The sequence below is a fragment of the Mugil cephalus genome, chromosome 2 (assembly GCF_022458985.1).
Source record: "Mugil cephalus isolate CIBA_MC_2020 chromosome 2, CIBA_Mcephalus_1.1, whole genome shotgun sequence".
In the NCBI taxonomy this organism is placed as follows: domain Eukaryota; kingdom Metazoa; phylum Chordata; class Actinopteri; order Mugiliformes; family Mugilidae; genus Mugil; species Mugil cephalus.
Genome location: NC_061771.1, coordinates 1,118,430 through 1,142,384, shown reverse-complemented (window position 1 = coordinate 1,142,384; position 23,955 = coordinate 1,118,430). Strand labels below are relative to the sequence as shown.

Here is a 23,955-nt window from a genome sequence, read left to right as displayed (position 1 = left end):
AGACTTTGCTTAAAAATGATTGCTATTCATTAATGTTTCATAGGACGTTTTTGTTTAACCACTTGAATTAAACCTCAAAGTCTGATCTTCCATTACATCTCACTTGTTTCATTTCAAATCCAATGTGTCACTTTCCAAATATTTCTGGGCCTAACTGTAGGTCTACTGGGAGCAAGTTTTGTTGCACAGCTTCACAGCAGCGGGAAGGAAAAACCTCTTGTAACGGTCCTTCACACAGCTCAGGTGAAGTAGTCGGCTGCTGAATGTGCTGGTAGTGCTGTTATCATTACTTGATTAAAGTATGCCAATGTTTCTATACACTGTTGCCCATAAGTTGGAATAATTTTGTTTTCAGACACATTGTCACAAGGATTTTGTGAGAAGACAAGGGAGCAACAGTGTATTTGTATGAACCTGACATCTTTGGTAACATCCTTGGGGAAAAGGCTGTACTGAGTTAATACTAATGTTATCTTCCTCTTTAGGGAGTATATATTTGTGGTTTGAATGCACATTCACTTAGGCTTCCACTTGGGCAATGTTATTAGGAAACATGGCATAAGATTGATTCCAAAAAGAAAATTGACGGGAATTAGCATTTTAGCCTTTCTTTACTGGCTTCTTTTAAAATTTAGAAATGAAGCACCGCACCGGTGGGGAATGGAGACATGACAGGGGGCACGCAATACACGGCAGAAAATATTTGATTTAATACGCCTTCTTTCTTGACAATAACCCTCGATCAACTGTTTTCCAGCGATGGACTTCCTGCCAAAAAATAGCCACACTCCTGAAACACGGCGCAGCGCGCCTGGTGGAAACACTTACATTGATTTGAATTGCCACAATCTACTGCGCAGCCACGATATGTGGATTTGTGGAAATTCGAAGTTAGAGAGCTGTCTGCATTATCCTTCCTTTTGCCACATCTTATCTCTGTAAGATGGGCTTCTCAGCTGTGGTAGTGTCAAGCTTGTCACCCCATTTTGAAAAGATGTGCAGTGGAAAACAAACTCATTGCAGCCACTAATACAGAAAAAAATCACTTGCTTGCCTGCCTTAACGAACAGATTTGCTTTGTTGTTTTGTGTTGCTTTTTAGCACAGATTGCAAATGACCCAAACAGTGTTTCATTATTTTCTGTACTTTTGACTACCTTTGGCTTTTGATTTTGAAGCAAGTGATTGCACAACTGAATTTTATTTTCTTCTGAGCATTACGTTATTTGGTGTTGATTTTTGATTTGTTATGAAGTATAACAGAACTGTGTGTTTGTTCAATAAGTTAAAAAATGTATAATTTGTCAGGATTTTTGTTGGTACGATTGTGTCATGTGGGGCTTGAAAATTCCCTCATGTTTTTGTCACGACCCGTCGGCCATGAGCTGGCTACTTTGTATGTGTGTGTGAGGGCTACTGGTGGGCGTGATTTGGGCAACTCCAGACTACACACCTGCCACTCATCTCACCTGCACTCCGGTTCCTCGTCACCTAATCAACTCCCTTATAAAGATCAGTCCGACCTTCCAGTCCCCGCCGGATCGTCGCATCAGCTCACCTTCACACCCTCTGCTTGAAACTAGAGCCGCCTGCCAGCAAGCCCAGACCGAGACCCCTTGAGCTCCGATCCATGCGCTCGCCCAGACTCTTCAGCAACTCACGCCACGACTCATTTCTGTGTTTTCAAATAAAACTCACTGAAAATCACTTTAACTCATGGTCTGCGTTTGAGTCCTGTCACCAGTACTGACAGAACGATCCGGCCAGAATGGACTCAGCAGACCTGGAGCCTGTCCGTCACGCCGTCTCCGCTCAAGGAGCAATCCTGGACCAGCACAGCACCGCGCTTCAGGAAATAATGGCCGGGCTCCGGGATTTATCGACCTGCGTGGCCAATCTCCAGGGCGCACCGCAAAACCCACCTCCAGTGCCAGCTACCGGAGCATAAACTACAGCCAACCCCGCCAGGGAGCCTTGGGTCTCCCCACTTGAACGGTACGACGTTCCTCATGCAGTGTGGTCTTGTCTTTGATCTCCAGCCCCTCACATACGCTACGGAGAAAGCGAAGATCGCCCACCTTATCGGGCTGCTGCGAGGAGCGGTGTTGGACTGGGCTTCGGTTCACTGGAGGAAGCAGGATCAAGTCACCACCACCTATGCCACCTTTGCTGCCGAGATGTCAAAAGTTTTCGATCACCCGGTTCAAGGTAAAGATGCTTCCATGAGGCTGTTCTCTCTCCGTCAAGGGCTTCGGAGCGTGGCGGAATACGCCATTGAATTCCGGACCCTGGCAGCAGAGAGTGGGTGGAATGGGGCGTCCCTGCAGGCAGCATTTGTGAACGGGCTAACTGAAATGTTAAAGGACGAATTAGTATCTCACCCTGAACCTGAAGGTTTGGACGAATTAATTTCATTAACCATTCGGATAGACAATCGTTGCCGTGAGCGGCGGAGGGAGAAGCGGCGTACTTTGGGCGGTGACGTCACGCCTCGTCGGAGGGAGCATTCCCCAGCCCCGGTAAGATCTCGCTTCGCTTCCAATATTGTTCTGCCACAGGAACCGGGACCACGAGAGGAGAACCACAGGGGCGAACCTATACAGCTAGGACGGAACCAGCTGAGCACAGAGGAACGGGAGCGACGGAGGGCTAACAACGCCTGCCTCTACTGTGGAGGGCCGGGTCACTACCTTGCCACCTGCCCGAGCCGACCGTTAAACCGAAGGGCTCGCTAGCCAGGGGAAGCATCCTAGCAAGCTGGGCCTGGTATACCTCTGTCTTCCCGTCCCCGAACCCAGTTACATGCCACCCTCAGTTGGAAGGACCAGACACTAGAGCTTCTAGCCCTCAGATTCTGGAGCGGATGAGAGCTTCCTGGACACCAGGTTGGTTAAATAGCTGGGGCTGCCTACCGAGCTACTAGAGGAGCCACTGGAAGCTGGAGGCTACTGGCTCGAATCACCACCCGCACCTGCCCAGTCCAGCTCCAGTTGTCAGGTAATCACTTCGAACAAATTTCCTTGTTTGTCATTGATTCTCCGTTTATACCTCTTGATTTGGGGAACTCCTGGCTGTCTATTCATAACCCTCACATTGACTGGACTGCAGCCAAAATAAAGAACTGGAGTCCCACCTGTTTAGCCCGTTGTTTGCGATCTGCTCTGCCTCCTTCTGTAACACTCCCGAAACCCGAACCAGTGTAACCGGACCTGTCGTTAGTACCAGCTGAATATCATGGGATTTCTGAGGTATTTTGCAAACAACAGGCTCTCTCCCTACCCCCGCATCGACCATACAACTGTGCTATCAACCTGCTACCAGGAGCTACATATCCCCGTAGCAATCTTTATAACATCTCTCAACCTGAATGGGCGGCTATGGAGGAGTATATCCACAATTCCCTGGCAGCAGGGATCATCCGTCCCTCCTCTTCACCTCTGAGAGCCAGCTTTTTCTTCATGGGCAAGAAGAACGGAACGCTCAGGCCATGCATCGACTTCAGAGGGCTGAACGAAATCACGGTAAAGAACAAGTATCCACTCCCTCTCATGAACTCTGCTTTTGAATCTCTCCAGGGAGCAACCATCTTTTCTAAGTTAGACCTGTGCAACGCCTACCACCTGATCCGGATCCATGAGGGCGATGAGTGGAAAACTGCCTTCAACACTCCCCTGGGACACTTGGAGTATCTCGTCATGCCTTTTGGCCTCACCAATGCCCCCGCAGTATTTCAGCGTCTGATTAACGATGTGCTAAGAGATATGCTGGGCAGATTTGTTTTTTGTCTATCTCGATGACATTCTCATCTTTTCTCAGAGTCAAGCAGAGCACATCCAGCGTGTTCGTCAGGTCCTCCAGCGGCTGCTGGAGAACTGGCTATTCGTCAAGGCAGAGAAATGCGAGTTCCATGCATCCACTATCACATTTCTCGGCCACATCATAGCCCAAGGTCAGGTGAGGATGGACCCCGAAAAGGTGACAGCGATCATGGATTGGCCCAAGCCCGAAAGTAGAAAGCAGCTGCAGAGATTCTTAGGGTTTGCTAATTTCTATAGACGCCTCATTAGAAATTGCAGCCACATTGCTGCACCCTTAACCGTTCTTACCTCCCCTGCCAGACCGTTTCACTGGTCCCCGGAATCTGAAGGAGCCTTCATGGAGCTGAAGAAGCGATTCACCTCAGCTCCAATCCTCACCCAGCCAGACTCTTCTTGACAGTTTGTAGTTGAGGTTGACGCCTCGGACGTGGGAGTCGGAGCTGTCCTGTCCCAGCGATCCCCTGAGGATAACAAACTGCATCCCTGTGCCTTTCTTTCCCATCGCTTGTCTCCCACAGAGAGAAACTACGATGTTGGTAACTGGCGGTCAAATTGGCACTCGAGGAATGGAGACACTGGCTGGAGGGCACCGAGCAACCGTTCATGGTTTGGACCGTCCATAAGAACCTTGAATATATCCACACCGCTAAACGGCTTAACCCTCGCCAAGCCAGGTGGGCCCTATTCTTTGGGCGTTTCAATTTTGGCCTCACCTACAAATCCGGATCCAGGAATGTGAAGCCCGACGCCCTATCTCGACTGTTCAAGAAAGAAGAAACAGCTGCTGAGCCTGACACAATTATACCCACAGCCTGTATCATTGGAGCTGCCACCTGGGAGATCGAAAAGGAGGTTAGGACAGCTCTGCAACATCAGCCAGACCCTGGTAATGGCCCCCCGGGCTGTCTGGTTGTACCTCTCTGTTTGGTCATCTGTGTTACAGTGGAGCCACTCCTCCAGACTCTCATGCCACCCTGGAGTAGCCTGCTCTCTGGTGTTTCTGCGCATGCGGTTCTGGTGGCCAAACATGAGGAAGGATGTGCAGACCTTTGTTTCAGCCTGTTCCGTCTGTGCTTAGAGGAATCCAATCAACCACCCCCTGGACTCCTACATCCGCTTCCTATACCACATTGTCCCTGGTCCCACCTGTCTCTGGATTTTATCTCCGCATTGCCACCATCAAAAGGTATGACTGTAATACTCACGGTGGTGGACCGATTCAGCAAGTTTGCTCGTTACCTGCCCCTGCCTAAACTGCCCACAGCCAAGGAAACAGCCAAGCTCCTGGTATTGGCGGTATTCACAGTTCACGGCCTGCCTTTGGACATGGTATCCGACCGAGGTCCACAATTCACATCAGCAGTGTGGAAATCTTTCTGCCGAGCCATCGGAGCCACCGTAAGCCTGACCTCAGGGTTCCATCCCCAAGCCAACGGACAAGCAGAAAGGGCTAATCAGAAGCTGGAATCCACCCTGCGCTGTCTGGTGTCCTCCAACCCCACTTCCTGGTCAGCTCAGCTTCCATGCAAGGAGTACGCCCACAACACCTTGCCCACATCAGCCACAGGTCTGTCTCCCTTTCAGTGCGTGTATGGATTTCAACCTCCGCTCTTTCCCTCTCAGGAGAGGGAGCTGGCAGTCCCCTCAGTCCAGGCACACATCAGGAGATGTCATCGCACCTGGCACCAAGCCCGAGCCACTCTGCTTCGAACCTCAGCCCAGTATCAACGCCATGTAAATCGTCATCGCACCCCGGCCCCCACCTATTCTGTTGGAGACAAGGTATGGCTCTCGACCAAAGATCTAACAACAAATACACCAATACACATACAATACACACCCAAATACATTGGTCCCTTTCTTGTTGAAAAAGTTATCACCCCTGTGACCGTCGGATCTCCGGCTGCCGCGCCCTCTCAGGGTCCATCCAGCCTTTCATGTCTCCCTGCTCAAACCTGTCCGCATCAGCCTGCTGCTCCCTCCACCCGCCTGGCTCATTGATGGCCTGCCAGCATTCACTGTACGTCACATTCTGGACTCCCGGGGCCGTGGCCTACAGTACCTTATCGATTGGGAGGGTTATGGACCTGAAGAGCGGAGCTGGGTTCCCAGGCGGCAGGTTTTGGATGCTGCTCTTGTACGGGCCTTCCACCGTGCTCACCCTGAGAAACCTGGCAACTCCAGACTACACACCTGCTACTCATCTCACCTGCACTCCGGTTCCTCGTCACCTAATCAACTCCCCTATAAAGATCAGTCCGACCTTCCAGTCCCCGCCGGATCGTTGCATCAGCTTGTATGAGACACGCCAGAAAGCCTGAATTTAACTTCAAGTAAACCTGCCTCTAATTCGCTTTTTTTCCTGTCTTTACACCAGACCTTCACCCTCTGCTTGAAACTAGATCCGCCTGCCAGCAAGCCCAGGCCGAGACCCCTGGAGCTCCGATCCATGCGCTCGCCCAGACTCTTCAGCAACTCACGCCACAACTCATTTCTGTGTTTTCAAATAAAACTCACTGAAAATCACTTTAACTCATGGTCTGTGTTTGAGTCCTGTCACCAGTCCTGACAGTTTTATAGTGGAATAACCAAAAAGGTTTGAAAAGCACTGCCTTAAGTTCTGCTGCAAAAAGGCCTAAACTCCATCAGATTCTACATGAATGCTAAGAATGCTTTCAAAAATATAAATTGTTATCAATTTACAAAATGTAAAGAAAACTCTAAGTCATATCAATATTTGGTATTACTACCCTTTGCCTTCAAACCAACATCAATCCTTATAGGTACACCTGCACAAAGTCAGGGATTTTGTAGGATCGGAGACAGAGTGGTTGGCCAAGTAAACAGATGAAAAACACAAACTTTATTTCGCTTTCAAATCGGAAGATGTCCAGCAGTAACATCAGAACTGGTAGAAACCAGTGGGACCAAGGTACACCCATCTACTGTCTGGCCAGAAGCGGTCTTCATGACAGAGTTACAGACAAACATCCATCCCTCTGAAGTGAGACCAAGAGACTCAACTGTTCACCAAAACATAGGAATACAGATCTGATGAGTCAAAAAATTTAAATATTTGGCTGTAGCAGAAGACTGTTCATCAAAGGGTTGGAGAGCGATACAATAATCAGTGTCTGCAGGCAACAGTGAAGCATGGTTGAGGTTCCTTTCAAGTTTGGGGTTGCATTTCTCAAATCAGAGTTGGAGATTTGGTCAGGATTAATGGTGTCCTCAATGCTGAGAAATACAGCCAGATACTTCCGTCATGCAATACCATCAGGGTAGTGTGTGATTGCCCCCAAATTTATTCTGCAGTATGACAAAGACCCCAAACATACAGCCAAGGTCTTTAAGCCTAACAATCTTCAGTGTAAAGAAGACAGAGCCCTGATGTCAACATGATGGAGTGCGTCTGGGGTTACATGAAGAGACACAAGGATTTTGGGAAGCCAACATCCACAGAAGATCTATGGTTAGCTCTCCAACATGTTTGGAACAATCTACCAGTCAAGTTCCTTCCAGAACTGTGTGCAAGTCTAATTAGAAGAACTGATGCTGTCTTGAAGGCAAAGGGTGGTCACACAAAATATTGATTTAATTTAGATTTCTCTTTTGTTCATTCACTGCATTTTTTTAACTAACAAAAATAAACTATTGACATTTAAATTTTTGAAAGCATTCTTAGTTTACAGCATTTTTTTCATACCTGCCTAAATATTTTGCACAGTACTGTATGTTTATCTCACTGTTCTCTCTCTTATCTGTCTCTACCTGGCTGGCCTTAGGAAGATATGGGCTGGATTGTTCCTGTTAAAAGGAAGTTTTTCCTTGCCACCTTCATGCTTGCCAACCTTCACGGTTGTTTCAGACCGTATTTTGTAAAGCGTCTTAATTAAAATTGAATTAACACAGCAACTGATGGGTTGTGATATAGTTGCAAATGCAAAATAAATATTTGTTACTGCTGCGTCTTCACATTGAAAACGTTTAACCATATCAACAAATAATACAAATGTATTCTAGGAAATGGTGTTTGGCTCCTTTACCTGTTGTTTTGTACAGTATAAATGTTCATCCCCTACAGCTTTAATGTATCATTAGTTGCTGATAATCTGATTCAAACAATGACAAGACATGCCCACTGCTGTATGCATATTGTTTGATGAGTGTATGTGTACAGTTACTTATACTTGTTTGTGTGAGACTGACCTTGGGGAAGCGCTCCTTGTAGACATGGTTCATCATCACTATTTCATTGTCATAGCAGGATGGAGAGCGTCCCGGGCTGTAGAGAGAAAAACACACAGAGCAGGTGAGTAAAATACAGCACTGATGGAGAAAATAAACGAGTGAGGGGGAAGCAGCCGAGACAAACGCAATTCTAAAGTTTTCACTTCAATGAGGGAATAATTTGCTTCTTCCCTTCATGTTTGTCCTGTTGTTCTATTATGTGGATCAACTGATCAGAAGAGAATACATTAATGCCTGTATCATTCAGAAACTAATCCTCTGCTGAGCCATACATTCCCAATGAAATTACGGTTGTGATGTGCGTGGTGATAATGAGACAAGCAAAGGTAGACAATAGAGATGTTTTATGCAACAAAGCCACAAGATATTATCTAGGTCAAAGACTGCTGAGGAGTTCAATATAAAACCTGAATACTGATGAAGTAGTGACGTGTTGCATGTCGTTAGAGCATGTTACATCCAGAATGGAGGCTATAATAGGTGTCGCGGGAGGGAGCGTATACACCAGAGGCTTCTCCTAATAATGAAACTGTTTTACCCAAGAGAGGCTCGAAGCACTGGAGGTTAGACTCATAATGATATAAAACAGTAGTGGAAAAAATACACTGAAGCAAACTAATTCTGAGGTAAACTCAAATTATGCAGTCCAATTAAAAGGTGTGGTAATATAGATGAATCTAGCCTAGCCAAAGCGTGTAGTCATGGTTAAAGGATGTGTGATGTGTTTCTTAACGTCAACAAAATCTCTTCAAAAGACAGAGACTAACCTTAAAGTTTGGACAGTGGATCAGGAGGAAGCTGTTTGTAAAAGACTTCTTCCATATGTAAAAATAACTGTATCAAGGTGTAAAGATGATGGAGGAGCAGGAGGAGGGTAAGGTAGGGTCTGTATTCGGCTGGTTCTGCCATGCTCTTACCTGAGGCTTCGCGAACGAGGCCGGACATGTGGTGAGCGCCGCCCCCCGTCATCATCTGTGATGCTTTCTGTGCTGCCAAAGTGCTTGGATAGGAAGTGCAGCTCATCCATGGTTGGCTGGAAGGGCAGCTGGTGCAGACGCTCCTGGGATGAGCTTGATGACTGGTGAGAGAACAAAGACATGAAAAAGAGGCAAAGTTTAAATGTAGATTCTGTTTTATTTATTTTTGTTTTTAAAGCCCTGGTAACAGCTGCAACATCAGTAGCAAGAGAGAAGAGAAGAGAAGAGAAGAGAAGAGAAGAGAAGAGAAGAGAAGAGAAGAGAAGAGAAGAGAAGAGAAGAGAAGAGAAGAGAAGAGAAGAGAAGAGAAGAGAAGAGAAGAGAAGAAAATGCAGTTTTATTTATATAGCACCAATAACAATACAAATTGTCTCAAGATGCTTTACAAAAACCAGCCTGAAACCTCCAGAGCAAGCCTGAAAACAGAGAGCTGGAGAAACAAAAAAAATATCCAGAAGGAGTTGGTGTAGCAGGGAAAGAAATGATAATGTGAACTGAAAAGAGAGCAAAAACTCTCTGGAAATGAAGAAGTGGCTCCAAGTAAAAGTTAACTATTGCTTTAAGTGTCTGATTCCTCAGGGGGTTAATGACGGCTCCATTTGGTCTTAAACAAAGGCTTTTCTTAAGTCCAGGAAGGAAAAAAGAGCTGCTTGAATCAGTGGGAGGCTTAATGAAGACATCTCCCAATGGGTCACCATGGTTAGCTTTGGCCACTCAATCATTTCTGTCCTATTATATCCATTACAAACTCCTTTCAGGTTTTCGCCACTTGCAAGCGGCAGAAAAGCAGTGAAATGATTATGCTGTGAATGCACCAACTAATGCAAGTCAGCAGAATCACTTAAGATGTTCCCTGGAGATGGAGAGAGGTGAAGGGGTAGGGAGAATACCATTGGATGTGATGGACGGATTAATAAAGTTTCCTTCCTGTCTCCTTTCATTCAGTCCCTGTCACTAAATCATGAGATTGTATTTGCTCTGATATACTGTACAAAATCCAAATAACAATAAATGCAAGATAAAATAGAATGTAAAAATATTCTCAGCAGGTTTTGCCAGAAAAGAAAGAATCTATTTGTAAATTGACTTCCACACGGATTTTAATGGCTCTACTGAAATTCTAGGCTAATTTATTAATTATTAGCAAGTGCATGCCTGTTTGTAAATGAGACCATGTCACATAGGTACAAACGCTACTTATACAATGAGTGAATCAATGAACACTGAATACTACTGAGGAATGCAACTGTACAGGCTAATTGTAGGTATAAATATATAACTCCCTGATTTATTTTAAGTTACTAACTCTATCATTTCAGATATATTCACTTTCCCCTTGTGGTTGCTGAGCCTGATTGTTAGCCTTGGCCTGATGTATCTCACTTGTGCCTCATTGTTCCCCTTATATTTGTTTTGTGTGCTTCCTTCCTAATTTGCCAGTTCATTTTTGTACTTCAGTAATTATCCAGCCTGTTCCTAGTGTGTTTTGTGCTTTCTGCTATTCCTTGAATTTTTTTGGACTTTTCCTTTGCCTGTTTTTTAAGTAAAGACTTTCAATCCACCACCTGTGTCTTGTCACGTGGTTGAGAACTCTTCAACTTGTTCCATTTTTTGCTGTTCACTGTTGCATCATGTGCACTGTTTACTGAGTGCACATCATTATTGGCATATTTAAAGAATGAGCATTATTTTTTGCTGAAAAGGTTAATGATAATGATGTTAAAGAGTGCAACATACTGCATCAAAAATATAAAATATAAAGTGGTATGTGCAATGTTTTGGAGTGGCTGTATGAGAGTGGGGTGTGTATGTGTGTGTCTTTCTGTTGGAGGGGTTAGTCTTTGGAGCAGGAAGACTGGGTAGAGTGTTCAGAGCTCTGATGGCCTGGAACTGGAACTGTTTAACTGATGGCAGAATGGAGAAATGTAGGGTGTTGGAGACATTTCCTAAGATGCTTGAATTATGCGGCGACGCACCACTCTCTGAATCGTCTTTCCATCTTTCCAGATGTTGTGACTCCTTGAGAGTGAGCAGACCTTGCCAGTCAGAAATACTGACACATTGTCTTCACCATAGACATGAAAAGTGATTGTTGGGATCGCTCCTCAAGTTCAGCCAAAGCATAGCTAAACGCTAACGCTTCATCTTAGTGGATGGGACACAGGCCAAACTAAAACACTGAAGTAGTAGGGGGGTTGGACTTGTATGCGCCTCCTTGGTTTGTGTACACCTTGTTCAATATGTTGTTTCTCTCGTTGCAAAGGTCATGTGCTGGTGGTTTAGCACAGATTAAAGGGTTAAATTTTAATGGCCTTCTTAAAACTTTATCCATCTATAAGACTCAGTACTTCCTCTGTCTTCTATTCTGTTGTACCCCTAATTCAACTGTGTACATTTCTGCATAATCTTAACTCAGCTTCACCTCTTCACGCCTCCTGCACACACACACACATCTGCTTTCATCAGCTCTACTCAGTATGCAAGTATCCTGCTGTAACTGATCAAGCGTGTAACAGCTCATGTAAGAACCACTGGAGCTCTCAAAACTGACAGGATGGGAGGGTAGAAAAGGAGTGATGGAGATGAAGAAGAGCATGGAGAGACAGAGCAGCCATCTTCAATCCTGTCTGCTGGTAAAGAGAGATCAATAAGTTGCTTACTGTGTGTCTATATGCAGCTGAGAGGCAGTCAATGAAAGAAATGATGTGTGAAAAGCAGAGATGATGCAGAGGAAGAAACGTGTGTTCAGTATGGCACGGTAATGTACAGAGATTATGAGTCAGCACCTCCACCTGAGCATCATACACATTAAGGTCCATTCTCGAATGGAGTATTTACCAAATGGGCCTTGGCCATGTACATTTCTCTGAGTAGTGTCTTATGAGCCAAACATCTTGCACTCAGACTAAATCGAACACTGTTGTTGTCTCTCAGTTTTATTTCTGCCTACACTCTCTTTTACTTGTCTGGGAAATGAATCTGTCTGTCTGTCTGTCTGTCTGTCTGTCTAATTCTACATTTTAGAGAGGCTAAGGTAAAGTGGCCACTGCAGTAATAGTACACGGCAAATGCAATGTATGCATATTGATGTAGTCACACCTATTGCATGGCTAGTCATGTAAGAGACCTCTCAAAGAAAAGAAAGATAGGGTAATACGTACTGTTCACTCCTATTTTCATAGACTCTGAAACACATTCAAGGAGACCTTGACAGTAATTGAACCTTTTGAACACCAACCTTTCAATGGTCACTTTGCTCCTTATCAACGCAGTAGTGGACATGGCTATTACAACACACTGGCCTGGCCATCATCAGCAATGACCTCTCTACTATATGTATAATTGTTTGTGTTGGCTTCTAAATGATGTGAAATATCATTATACAAGAGAATGATTACTAGAGATATACCTCACTGACAACTGTTAAGGCTGATGCTGACGCCAAGTTGCCCATTGCTATATATCTACAGGTGGCCGTAAGTTCACATAAGGAATCCAGTCAAAGCTGGCCTTTAACTCTGGATGTAAATTGTTTTTTCTTTGTCTTTTTTTTAATTAGCTCAGGAAATGGTTTATGGGTGAGGAAATGCATTCAAAACCTCTGTTACATGCTGTGTGCTTTGGTGATTAACAATGTATAAAAGTGAACAGTGACACCAATAATATCTGCAGGATATTCAGTATATTGCTATGTTTGGTCCTTAATAAGACAAAATTATGATAAAATAAATAACTGTGTATGAGTTAATGACAGTATGTCAAACCTACTGTTGAGCTTGGGGTGTTGGTGCCATAACCTGAGGACGGCAGAGAAGCCAAAGACCATCTACGTCCATCAGCCCTGAAAAAAAAAACAAAAAAAAAACAAAGAAGGAAAAATGAAAATATATATAAGACAATGAAAAAACAGCCAAAACTCTGACGTCAGTTTTTATATTAGTCGATTGCACTTCCACAATTGGCAGTTATGATTTTAGTATTTCAGTTGCTTTTATTCCTTTCTTCCCTCAGGCCTCCTGCATGCTATCTCTGAGTCTGGCACTTCCTCTGAGTGAGTGATTAGGGGTACTCGTTTGGGCAAAGTCCTTCCACCTCTCCTGACTCATCTGGGCTAGCGGTCACACCTCTGTCACACACATGGCAGGAGCAGCCCAGGACAAATACAAGTGCAGCATTTTCTACATGAGTGTGAACAGTGGGGGTGCTCCTGTATTGTTGCGTTTGCAACTTATCGTATGAAACATGAGGGATGCCAACCTTCGAGAAGAGGCGAAAGAGAAGTGGGCAGGTCCACTTGGCGAAAAGTTGCGCGGGCTGTCCAACGGACTGCTCCCTAATAAAATACATATGGAGAGAAGAAAGCACAAAACAGACATTGCTGTTTATTGGGCAATAATCAGAGGCAGATAGACCAGGATCTTTGTCCTTAAATTCTCTAACAAACTAAAGTAAACAATAACTGCATTTATTCACTGTAACACTTATTTTCATATCACCTACAGAAAATTCTGGTGAGCAGGTTCTCTTTTTGTTTATATCTGAGGCATATTCAGTTACGTGCAAATGCAAGAATACACAGCCAAGACGGATGGTTTATAATGATTGATGGATCAAGAGTTATTGGCATTGACAAGAAATTGTATTTGACAAATTTGTAGAAGACTACATGCTAGCAAACATGAACACAAACAATCAACAACAAAAAAAGTTGATATTCTAACCTAATTTATACAGATAGTATGCTTCGATGAGAAACAATGATTTTATTTATTGATGTCCCAATCAGTATGGAGGCAGTAGCAAGTAGCCAAGCCCATTCTTTTCTATTCATTTTACTTCTGTCGTAAACCAAAACCAAGTATTTAAGCACAATTGTTAGTGTGACAATGTGAACAAGAAGGCTAAGCTACACACCACAATTTACAAGATGTATGTTTGTTGGTTATATATTTGATTAAACCATTTCAACTATTTTATTTATTTAGTTATCTATTTTTGATAGGAGCCAACACACTTCTTTTACCAGTATTTGTTTTGCACAAGAAGACAGTTCTAAAATAATTTGGAGGCACATTGGATTGATTCTGAAGTTTATTATAATTAATACAGCGTGTGTTCCAGGAGAATACACAATACACAATTAGAAAAAATTTGATGTATCACTAGAGGTGATACATAAAGTTTTTTGTGTTTATTTTGTTTCATGTTGGCTGAGAGTAAACACTCAGAACAGGATTGTGAGAAAAAACGTGATTGGGAAATCCTTCCCTCCTTAATTGCAAAATGTTATAACATTCATAATGTGTAGTTTACACTTTTCCTAAAATCTTGGGGGTATTTGTTTTCAATTTAGAGGCTGTCTAAAAGAGAGAGTGATAACGTGCAACAAAGGCAGCTATAGAGGCAACTTATGAATATTGTAACACAAGATGGATTTGATCAGTTTCACTCTGTAATCACCACACCCAGAGTTTGTGAAGCAACTTGGTTTAAACACTCCTGTTAGAGCAAAGTCTGTTATCTTGTGTTAATCATTAAAGTGTAAAACTAAAACTGTGTGCAGATGACAAACTGATTGGGGTGTTCTTCAAGGACTATTAAAAACAAAAAAGTCACATGTGTGGTTTTCAAAGGCAGGTGTGCATAGTACAAACCTATGTGTCCAGGCAGTGGAGAGTGCGGTCGTGGCAGGGTGGGGGACGTACTGGTCAGGATAAGGCTTTTCCGGTTACTGGTTCTGCAACTAGAGCATAACAGAGAACAAAGAGCACTTCAGTCTTCATCTTCATTAAATCAATCAATAGTTGTCAGATGATAGCTGGTGCAGATGACTCAGAGGCCTCCATATTAATGAATATACTGTCTATGTTTGGTCCTGTGCTTACTTGTCATCCTGAGTCAATGTATCTATTATGGTACAGTATGTGTGCATGCTTTTTATCTCATAGACAGTCTGTCCCTGTGTGTGCATGTGCCAGGGCATAACACATAGACTTTATTGACATCAGCTAATCCACAGGGGAGAGCAAGGAAACACCAAAGATTTTTAATTTCCTCTAGGTCCAGCCCCATGACAGCTGCTGCCATAGAACACAAAGGCAGGAGTGATGGAAAGATGGAAAGACGGACAGGAGGAAAAGGGTCAGGGAGGACAGGTATAGACCATAATAAAGAACAGAAATCACTGAACCATAAAAACTTCGCATACTGCTGCTGCTGCCATCACTCGATTTGTCACTGAACAATTTCACAGGAGCATGCACAGAGATGCACAAGGGTTATTGTCTTACGTAACAGGTCATGAAGGGAGAAGTGGATTTTTCAGGTGTTATTTTGATGTGTGAATTGGGTTTATTCACAGGCTTTATACCTGTGTGTGTAACTCAGAATAGCAGAACCACATCTAACAAACAAGTTTGCTTCTCATTGCATCAGCCTGCATGCTGCTCTACATCCGTGCAGGAAGTGCAGTAAATCAGAGCACAGCTCATGGCACATGTTGGTTATTCAGTGTAATGCAGATGACACGCAAACCCTGTATCTAAACACCATACCCCCTTCTTGGAAATCATCCACATCCTCCATTATCTGTACATCTTTTTAATGCCTGTCAGTTGTTTCTAACTGTGAGACATCAAACCCCCGGCAGGATTTGATTGGTGGCAGAGCACCTCTGTGGCTGCTAGCGGAGGGAAAGCTTGTCCTCATCCTTGCAGAACAGAGGAGGAGCATATTGAAATATTTAAAGGAAACGCATTAGCTTTGGACAGAGTGGCTTAACACGATCCTTCGCTTCGGCTTTCAGATCGAGAACAGAGGAGTGAAGAAGGGGGAGGGGAGAAGGAGATGACAGGAGAAAAAAGTGAAGGGACTTTAATGCATGCCTTTTTTTCCCTTTGTGTCATTCTCTTACTTCTCCTTCCTCTTTCATAGCTGTGCCCCAGAACTCTGAATCATTTGAGCACACGCTACTCAAACTTCACTCCAGAACATATTCTGCTTTTGATTCATGATACATCAAATCTCTAGGCACTCGGGTCTCCCAGCAAATATTTAATGGCAGAGATTTACTTTCGACTTCAGCATCTACCCACATATTACAGTGATATTACAGCTCCAATCCTACCTAAATTGGTTCTGTGACTTTCTCACTATTTTCCATTATTCTCAACCACTACAAATTCTTCCAGTATCTTTTAATAATTGCTCAGCAGTCATCAGGATCTCTATCTTTCAAATTAACTTTCCGAGTGGTGAATAATTAAAATATGTGAAGTCAAGAAAACCCATTCTTTGCCTCTAATTCCCCTTTCAAGCTTTATTCAGTCAAGTACACTAATAAGGAAGTAACGAGAATGAAAATCCAATAGGGCAGAGCAATCTAATCTTCTCATAAAGCCAGAAGTCTCTTTGATTTACAACATTGTTATCTTAAACGAATGCTGCAAAAGGGCCATAACATTTGCCCATAGCATTTGTACTGTATAAAAGATTAAATAGGGGCACTATTCTTCATTATGTACTGTATCTGCTAATCTCGCCAGTAAAGGTTACACTGAGAGATCTGAGAGATTTCTGCAAAAAGTAAGAAGTGCACAAAAATGGACACAACAATGGGGAGACCAGAAACATCCCTCAGGGGGTGCTCATTTATTGCTCATGTGTTCCAGACTGTCATTTTATTAAGATGTGTGCTCACTTGCTTTCATTCTGCTTTTCTGACTTCAGCTTCACTCCTTGATTTAGAACAAAAATGAACAATTTCAAAAACAGACATGAATGCAAATTGTAGGGTTTATATTCCTCAGAGCATTTAGAGCAAATTTAGACACACTTTACATGCAATAAAAAGTATACATTTTATCATGTTTCATTGCATAATGGTTCATCACGGGTTACCTGACAGAAAGACTAGTGTAGCCTCCAGAATTGCTTCAGTGCTCCTTGGCATAGTGTGGAGTCTCTGAACTGGGTAGGTGAGGATTATTCTTCTGAAGGATGTTTTTGTCTGGAGTTGGGAGTGTCAGTGTGTGTAAATCTGACTTTGAATCACTCTGTCATAGTTATGGCTGAGCAACTTGGACTCTTCCTGCCTCAATCAGACTGAGACGGAGTGCATGTGAGGGTGTGAGTGTGTGAGTGTGTGGGTGCATGTGCATGTGTAAGCCTGTGTGTGTTGATAGAGGTGGAAACAGTTAATATTCTTTTCTCTGCCATCTTTGACTCATAAACCTAAAGCTGCCGCTAGCTTGGTGTTCGCATACAAACACATTTTGTTTGACAGCCAAGCCATCCGGCGCTATGTCAGCCGCCACCTCCTCTGCTTAGAGGCTGATGGTGATGTTTCATTCATGATGGATTTAATGAATTTTAAATAAATGAAAGATTTACTGAAAACAAGAAAGGTTCCTTTAAATTATTGTTTAAAGTTATTAAAGTTTTTTATACCCTGTGTGGTTAAAGAACATTTTTTTTCCTATTCATAATAAATTGACCAAGAACAAGAAAGATGCAGAGCAACGAGTTGCAGAGCAACGAGAAACAGAGTGGCAAAGACGTGAAGGGGAATGTAGAATGTTACCATGGCAACGCATTTAGAGTCACACTAATAAGAAGCAAATGGTGACGTCATGTCGTGTGATTCACTAGGGTCAATGATGCATGCTGCTATTATGTGGACCTCTGTTGACGGCCACCGGAGCTGAAAGGAAAGCTGTGAGTGTGGCACGTCTTTTAATATTCAACAAAGGATAAAGCAAGTGAGCGATAGTGACAACTGTGTCTGGATAAGGTGCAAAGTGTGGATGTTGGAGGTTTTTGTATCCAGGTGGTCACTGTCAGAATGACACAATGACAGGAGCAGCAACATAATGGTAATACATATAAGAAGAGATGATTATGATGTGGCAACAATAGACCGTGGATTGTTAACGAAATTTAGTCAGTAGTAGTGCTGATAGGTGAAAAACGTTTGGGTGTGTGAAGTGGGCAGGTAACTAAACTGGTCATAATGACCTATAACGCAACCATGTCCATGATTTGGGTTCCTTCCTACAAATTCACTATGCTGAGAGCACGCTCAGATGGCTGGGGAACTTAGACATAGGGATGCTGACTGCACTTTCTTTTCATACAGAGAGAGTATAATAACAAGAAGTGATGTTCAATCTGTGTTCCATTTGTGTCACTTGGCAACATTTGGAGTGGGATTTCAAGAGGCTTGCAAAGTTATGGGTGATACTTTAAATGCAAATAGATTTTAGTGTATGTATTCTATTTCAATAAATTATGAATGTTCAGGCTTGACATGTTACTCTGCTTTCTCCTATAAAATCTGCTCTTGAAAACCAGAGCCTTATTACTTGTTAGGGTAATGGTTAAATAAAAAAAAGCAAAAAGCATGGTCAAGGTAAGGCTAAGGGTAACACAAAACAGGTGAACTAGACAGAGCTAAGTATCAGAGCTTAACAAAAATGAAATTGAACTGAACTAACCAAACACATTTTTTTTCTGTCCTAAAAAGCTGAAGAGAAAGCAAAATACATTCTCTAGCTGATCAGACTATTCTTGAAATGAAGGGGTCCTAATCCCCTCAGACACAATGAATTTGGTACAAATATTCCGGCGTCTACTTACTTTAAATATCTTAAATAAGCCTGTAAAATGTTTTCTAGCCCAATCACCTCATCAGTCACAAAGCTGAGTTTACCTTCCTCTCAGTCTGTCTCGCTGTTGAATGTTTGAAATTACTCAGGAAAAGTGAAAATTAAACTAGTCTTACTGTTATTTAGTATTATCATCATTATAACAATAGCACGTTAGCCATAACAACTTAGTAGTAACCAAAGCAAAGTTATGTGTCAATTAAATTTGGCTACTACATCGACATAAATTACATGTGGATTTCACACTATATGATGGTACCTGCTATTTTGCTAACCCTTTAATCTAAATAACTAGCTAGCATAAGGTCAGCATAAGGCTTGGTTGACTTCAAACTTGTGTGTTTGTGAGATCAAGGTATACATTAATGATGGTATGACTTTTTGTGTATAAAATCTTAACAAACGTCAAAGAGAGACATTAACATTTACCTCACACAATAGAGAGAAATAAGTTGACATCCAGTTCTTCCTTTTAATTTTCTGCTCCCTTAACTTTCTCTTTTTGTTCATTGGGGAAATGGTGGAGTTTCCCCGTGTTTTCCCAATCTTGTGCTGAAGCCGTAGGCTTAGTACTGTGGCATATTTTAACTTTTAATCCAATTTTATTCTCAAGTTGTCTGCTTAAACCACTCCTGGTTGAATGACCTAGATTTGTATTTTTCCTCTTGAGAAATTATTGGTAAATGGTCTTGCTCTTATATAGTGCTTTTCTACCTACTCAAAGGTACTCAAAGCGCTTTTACAGTCAGAGACACATCCACCCATTCGCTCACACAAGCACACACACATTCACACACCAATGCCAGTTGCACTGGGAGCAACTGGGGGTTCAGTGTCTTGCTCAAGGACACCTCAGCATATTGCACACTCAGGGGATCGAACCGCTAACCCTTCGGTTCATGGACAACCCACTGTACCTACTGAGCCACACTGTAAAAAAAAAAAAAAAACGTAAAAAAGGGTAAATTTCTGGAAGTAGGGGCGCCATAAAAATACCATAAAATAACGGAAAATTGCGTTCTCGTAAAAACACAGATATTTTCCATAATAAAAATACAGTTTGTACTTGTAATCTTAACAAGATTTGCGGTATTTTCAGGTTGTTTTAACATTTAATTAGAAACATTTTCACATTTTAAAATAATGAAATTGCCCATAAAGACGGCAAATTAACATGTGCTGTTATTAATCTGTTTTAATGACATTTTATGGGAAGAGATCGTATAATTTATATTTGATGTAATACAACAGTATATGACACAAAATAATGTGATTAATCTTTCAAAACACGTCAAAAAACTGTTGCAAAACTAGATATTTGGTTAGATTGCAAGAATTTACTGTTAATTTTAGAAAACATCAAATGGATATTTCATTGTTTTACGTTGTTTTTAACGTTTAATTACAAACATTTTACATTTTAAAATAATGAAATTGCCCATAAAGACGGCAAATTAACATTGTAATATGAATAATAATGCTCAAAGTTACAGAAATGTGCTCTTATTAGTTGTTTTAATGGCATTAATTTATTTTAAAAGGCTGCAGGCTATATTAGATTAGATGTAATATAACAGTATACAACAATTTGATCTTTTCAAAACATGAGAACATGAGAAAAAATGAGACCAAGCTGAACAAGAACAGCTACAATTTCCCATTCTCCGTATTTTTATTCAACTGTAGCAGGTAGCCTTTATTACAGCAATATTAAAAAATCTATTCAATTAAAATGACTGGTTCTGAAACAAAAAACAAAAACAAAATTCAACTGAACTGGTAATGAAAGAAAAAAGTAAAAAAAAAAAAAAGAAAGAAAAAAAAAATAGTTGAGTTACCAATTTACATACAAGTCACCATACATCCACAACACTGATTAGAAACTTGGTGAAACGTCACTGGAAATGAATCCATACTCTATACCAGGGGTTGGCAACCCTCAACTCTCAAAGAGCCATTTGGAAAGAAAACACTGGGAGCCACAAAACCCCTTTGACATCTAAAATGAAGGTAACACTGCATATATTGTTTTCACCTCTATGCTAAGCCCATAGTGTGTTGCATTTATGAAATGAAATAACTGCTACAGAGAAAACGAAATTGCATTATGCATACATAACGGGGATTTATCCATGGTTGGCTTACCTGGGGTCGAAAAGTTCAATAAATAGCGGGCTGGACCTGCCGGCGGGTGTCGCACGTATATTTTGTGCAACAAAAAATTAAATACATTTTATTTTAATGTTAAAAGATCACCATCAATTCAAATTTAGAATTATATTTAAACAACTAACGCACTAAAATAAAAATACATTTGAATTAAATACTCGACAGCTGCGGGTTGCCGACCCCTGCTCTATACAGTTGACGAGGTGTGGTGTCCATACTTGAACTACTTGTTGATCGTAGTGAAGTTTCAGTTTCTGAGCTGTTACCACCTGAAAAGAAGACAGAAAATATTAGTGGTTTTTAAATAACAGTTAATAACAGTTTAAGAGGCAGGACCAGGATAAAGGTGCAAGAAGATACAGCCTTTTCCAACACCACAGCAGTCACACGAGTCCCACTATAGATGACACCGTTGCTTTGGGACAGACAAGCTTGCAAGATCTCAACATAACATACTACAAAGAAAATACACACCAGGCTGACTATACATGGGAGCTAAATGAACAACATATTGTTGTTGGGGGAACTATTGCTACTGCTGGATACAAAAGTCATTTTTTTCTGTACATTGTGATAAAGTATCCTGTGTTCATCCCATAATCCCATCCCATCATTAGTTGTGTGTCATTTGCTACCGAATCAGAATCTAGAGAAGATAGACCCAACTGATGATACTGATTTATAAGCACACTGTCAATTTACTGCTGCTGATTGTACTATATTACACTAAGTTACAGGTAGATTATGTTATTTTTCAGCCCATCTAACCCAAAAGAGTAATTGTGTGCAACAGATGCATGTACTTACCAGAGAGGGGCATCTGGTCAGACTGTGTTACTGGACTTGTACTGGTACTGGCTCTGCTCAACAGTTGGTTGCTCTGGCTGCTACAAAAATATAGAGAAGATTCTTTGAAGTTTAGTTCATAGTAGAACTGCTGTATTGGACTGCATTGATTAGTGCAGGTGGACCTAATAAGTAGATTTTCAATTCATACAATGCAAATGCTGGCACATAGGACACATCATGAGGTGTAACAATAAAGTATACATGCTGGTCCTGCATCACAAGCATGAGCTGAATCTGTCTGAATTCAAGTGCCTCACCTTGGTTTAAACAAAGAAAGACCCTTTTTGTACTGAGTGCCACTGCTTCACTGTACAGTTCAGCATGGAAAGGAGTGGAGTTCTTAACCACAAGTTTATGCCATTAAATCAACTCTCACCACTTATCTGCAGAAAGAGAGAAAAAAAACGATGAATCATGAAATTTGCCAAAATCAAAATAAATGCTATTGGTTGTGAAAAAGTGGACCTAAAATGAAAATTTGAGTAGGTCGCTCCTTCTATATTTGTGAGAGGCAAGAGGAAGATGAAATGTTAATTTTAAGAAAGAGTAACTGGTTGAAATAAACCATTACCAAATCTCAGTATCATTTATAAAACATTTGTTCTCTCTTCTTTGGAAGAAAATCCACTTAAAATGGCGTATTAGCCACACCTGCAAGTGGAGGAGTAGGAGCAGGAAAGAAGACTTTGACATTTTGACACGTTCCATAAAATCCAGCTTCCTATCCTAGCCAGAAATCATGCCATTTCAAGACACGCGGTAAAAGTTATGGCCAAAAAATTAGTGAAAATGTAGAAGAGGGTTACTAATCGATTATTGTTTATTGTTGCAGCTCTAAACAAATGTTATTCCTCTTTCTCTCCGCCTGTGTCAGTCAGTTCACAAAAGTAAACGTAATGACTCACTGTTAAGTGCTAAGCTAACGTTAGCGTAGATAAAATAAAAAGTGGTTGGTCTGGCTGACTACTAACACTCATATATATATATATATATATATATATATATATATATATATATATATATATATATATATATATAACACTGGCAGACGCCACGTGAAGACGTCGCCGCCGCCGGCCGTACTTTTGTCATCGTAGTTAGCTAACATTTCAATTGACGACATGTTAGCGGATTGATTTTGTCGACTGAGTAAAGTCAGAGGCATGGTGGTAATTGAAGCTAATACTACTAAGCTTCAGTTTGATACTTGCCTTCAGCCTTCATCCTTCCTCCAGCCTCGACATTAGCTGCTGTTTGCTCCAAGTTTCTGTGACCAAACGGGAACGGCCGCGTGGTGGTTGTTGACCTTGTTAAGCGTAACGTCAAAGACGGATGTTCAGTGTCCCAACAGCCAATGGCATGTCTTCTTCTTCTTCTTCTTCTTCTCCTCCAACCGTTTCTGTCGACCAATCCAAACGGGAGCCGCGCTTTTCAAAGCACGTACTCCAATGATGCGTTCACGTTTTTGTCTTTTGTGTTTGTGCATGGAAACGTTGCAGCAGTAAAATGTCTCCTGATTACACGTGTTTTGTTCAGACATGCTGTGAAATAATTCAAGACGTTGTGATTTACATTGGATTGTATATATATTTATATACACACATGTAGCGGCTTTAATCCGGTTGCTCGAAGAATAAATGCTCCAGGGCCAGAATGTGGGATCTGCACTTTATTCCCTATCAGAGCAGGGGGGACACAGTAAGCGGAGACACGGGCACAAGCTCTCTCTCAAACGCGATATACACTCTTCCCGAGTTCTGGGCTTTTGTTTTTAAGGAAAATGAATATACATATATGATTACAAATAAAATGTACACACCAAAATGTGCCATTAAATATGAATTTAGTGACGAACCTATCAGAGCAGGGGGGACACAGTGAGCGGAGACACTGGCACAAGCTCTCTCTCAAACGCTGCAGCAGGACAGAAAATATACAAATGAGGCTCAAAACTGACCAAACTAATAGAAACAACATTTTTTCAATTCCTAAAGCACACCAAAACATTACAAACAACCTGACCCTACATTTTCAGGACGTTTCCAACAGAAGAACTAACTTTTAAACATGCTAGCATAGTTTAATGAGAGCGAGCATCTCTACACAGCTTACCGATATACACTCTTCCCGAGTTCTAGGCGGGAAGGTGTAGCTACACTGCACATGCTTCACGCTCTGTGCGTCATTAATTAAGGTCCCCCGTGCTACGACGACTAAACCGGAAATA

The 23,955-nt window shown here is 41.9% G+C and overlaps 1 protein-coding gene across 3 annotated transcripts in view; it reads right to left on the bottom strand.

Moving 5' to 3' along the window:
• Positions 1-23,955, bottom strand: part of mast1a (microtubule associated serine/threonine kinase 1a) — an 81,686-nt gene that overhangs the window by 33,510 nt on the left and 24,221 nt on the right. For all 3 annotated transcript variants that reach the window (XM_047578811.1, XM_047578813.1, XM_047578814.1), the window contains 5 exons: positions 14,700-14,788; positions 13,303-13,378; positions 12,814-12,886; positions 8,986-9,146; positions 8,027-8,102 (listed from right to left, as the gene is read on the bottom strand). In XM_047578811.1, coding sequence (XP_047434767.1) covers positions 8,027-8,102; positions 8,986-9,146; positions 12,814-12,886; positions 13,303-13,378; positions 14,700-14,788 — 475 coding nt within the window. The remainder of the gene's footprint in view (positions 1-8,026; positions 8,103-8,985; positions 9,147-12,813; positions 12,887-13,302; positions 13,379-14,699; positions 14,789-23,955) is intronic.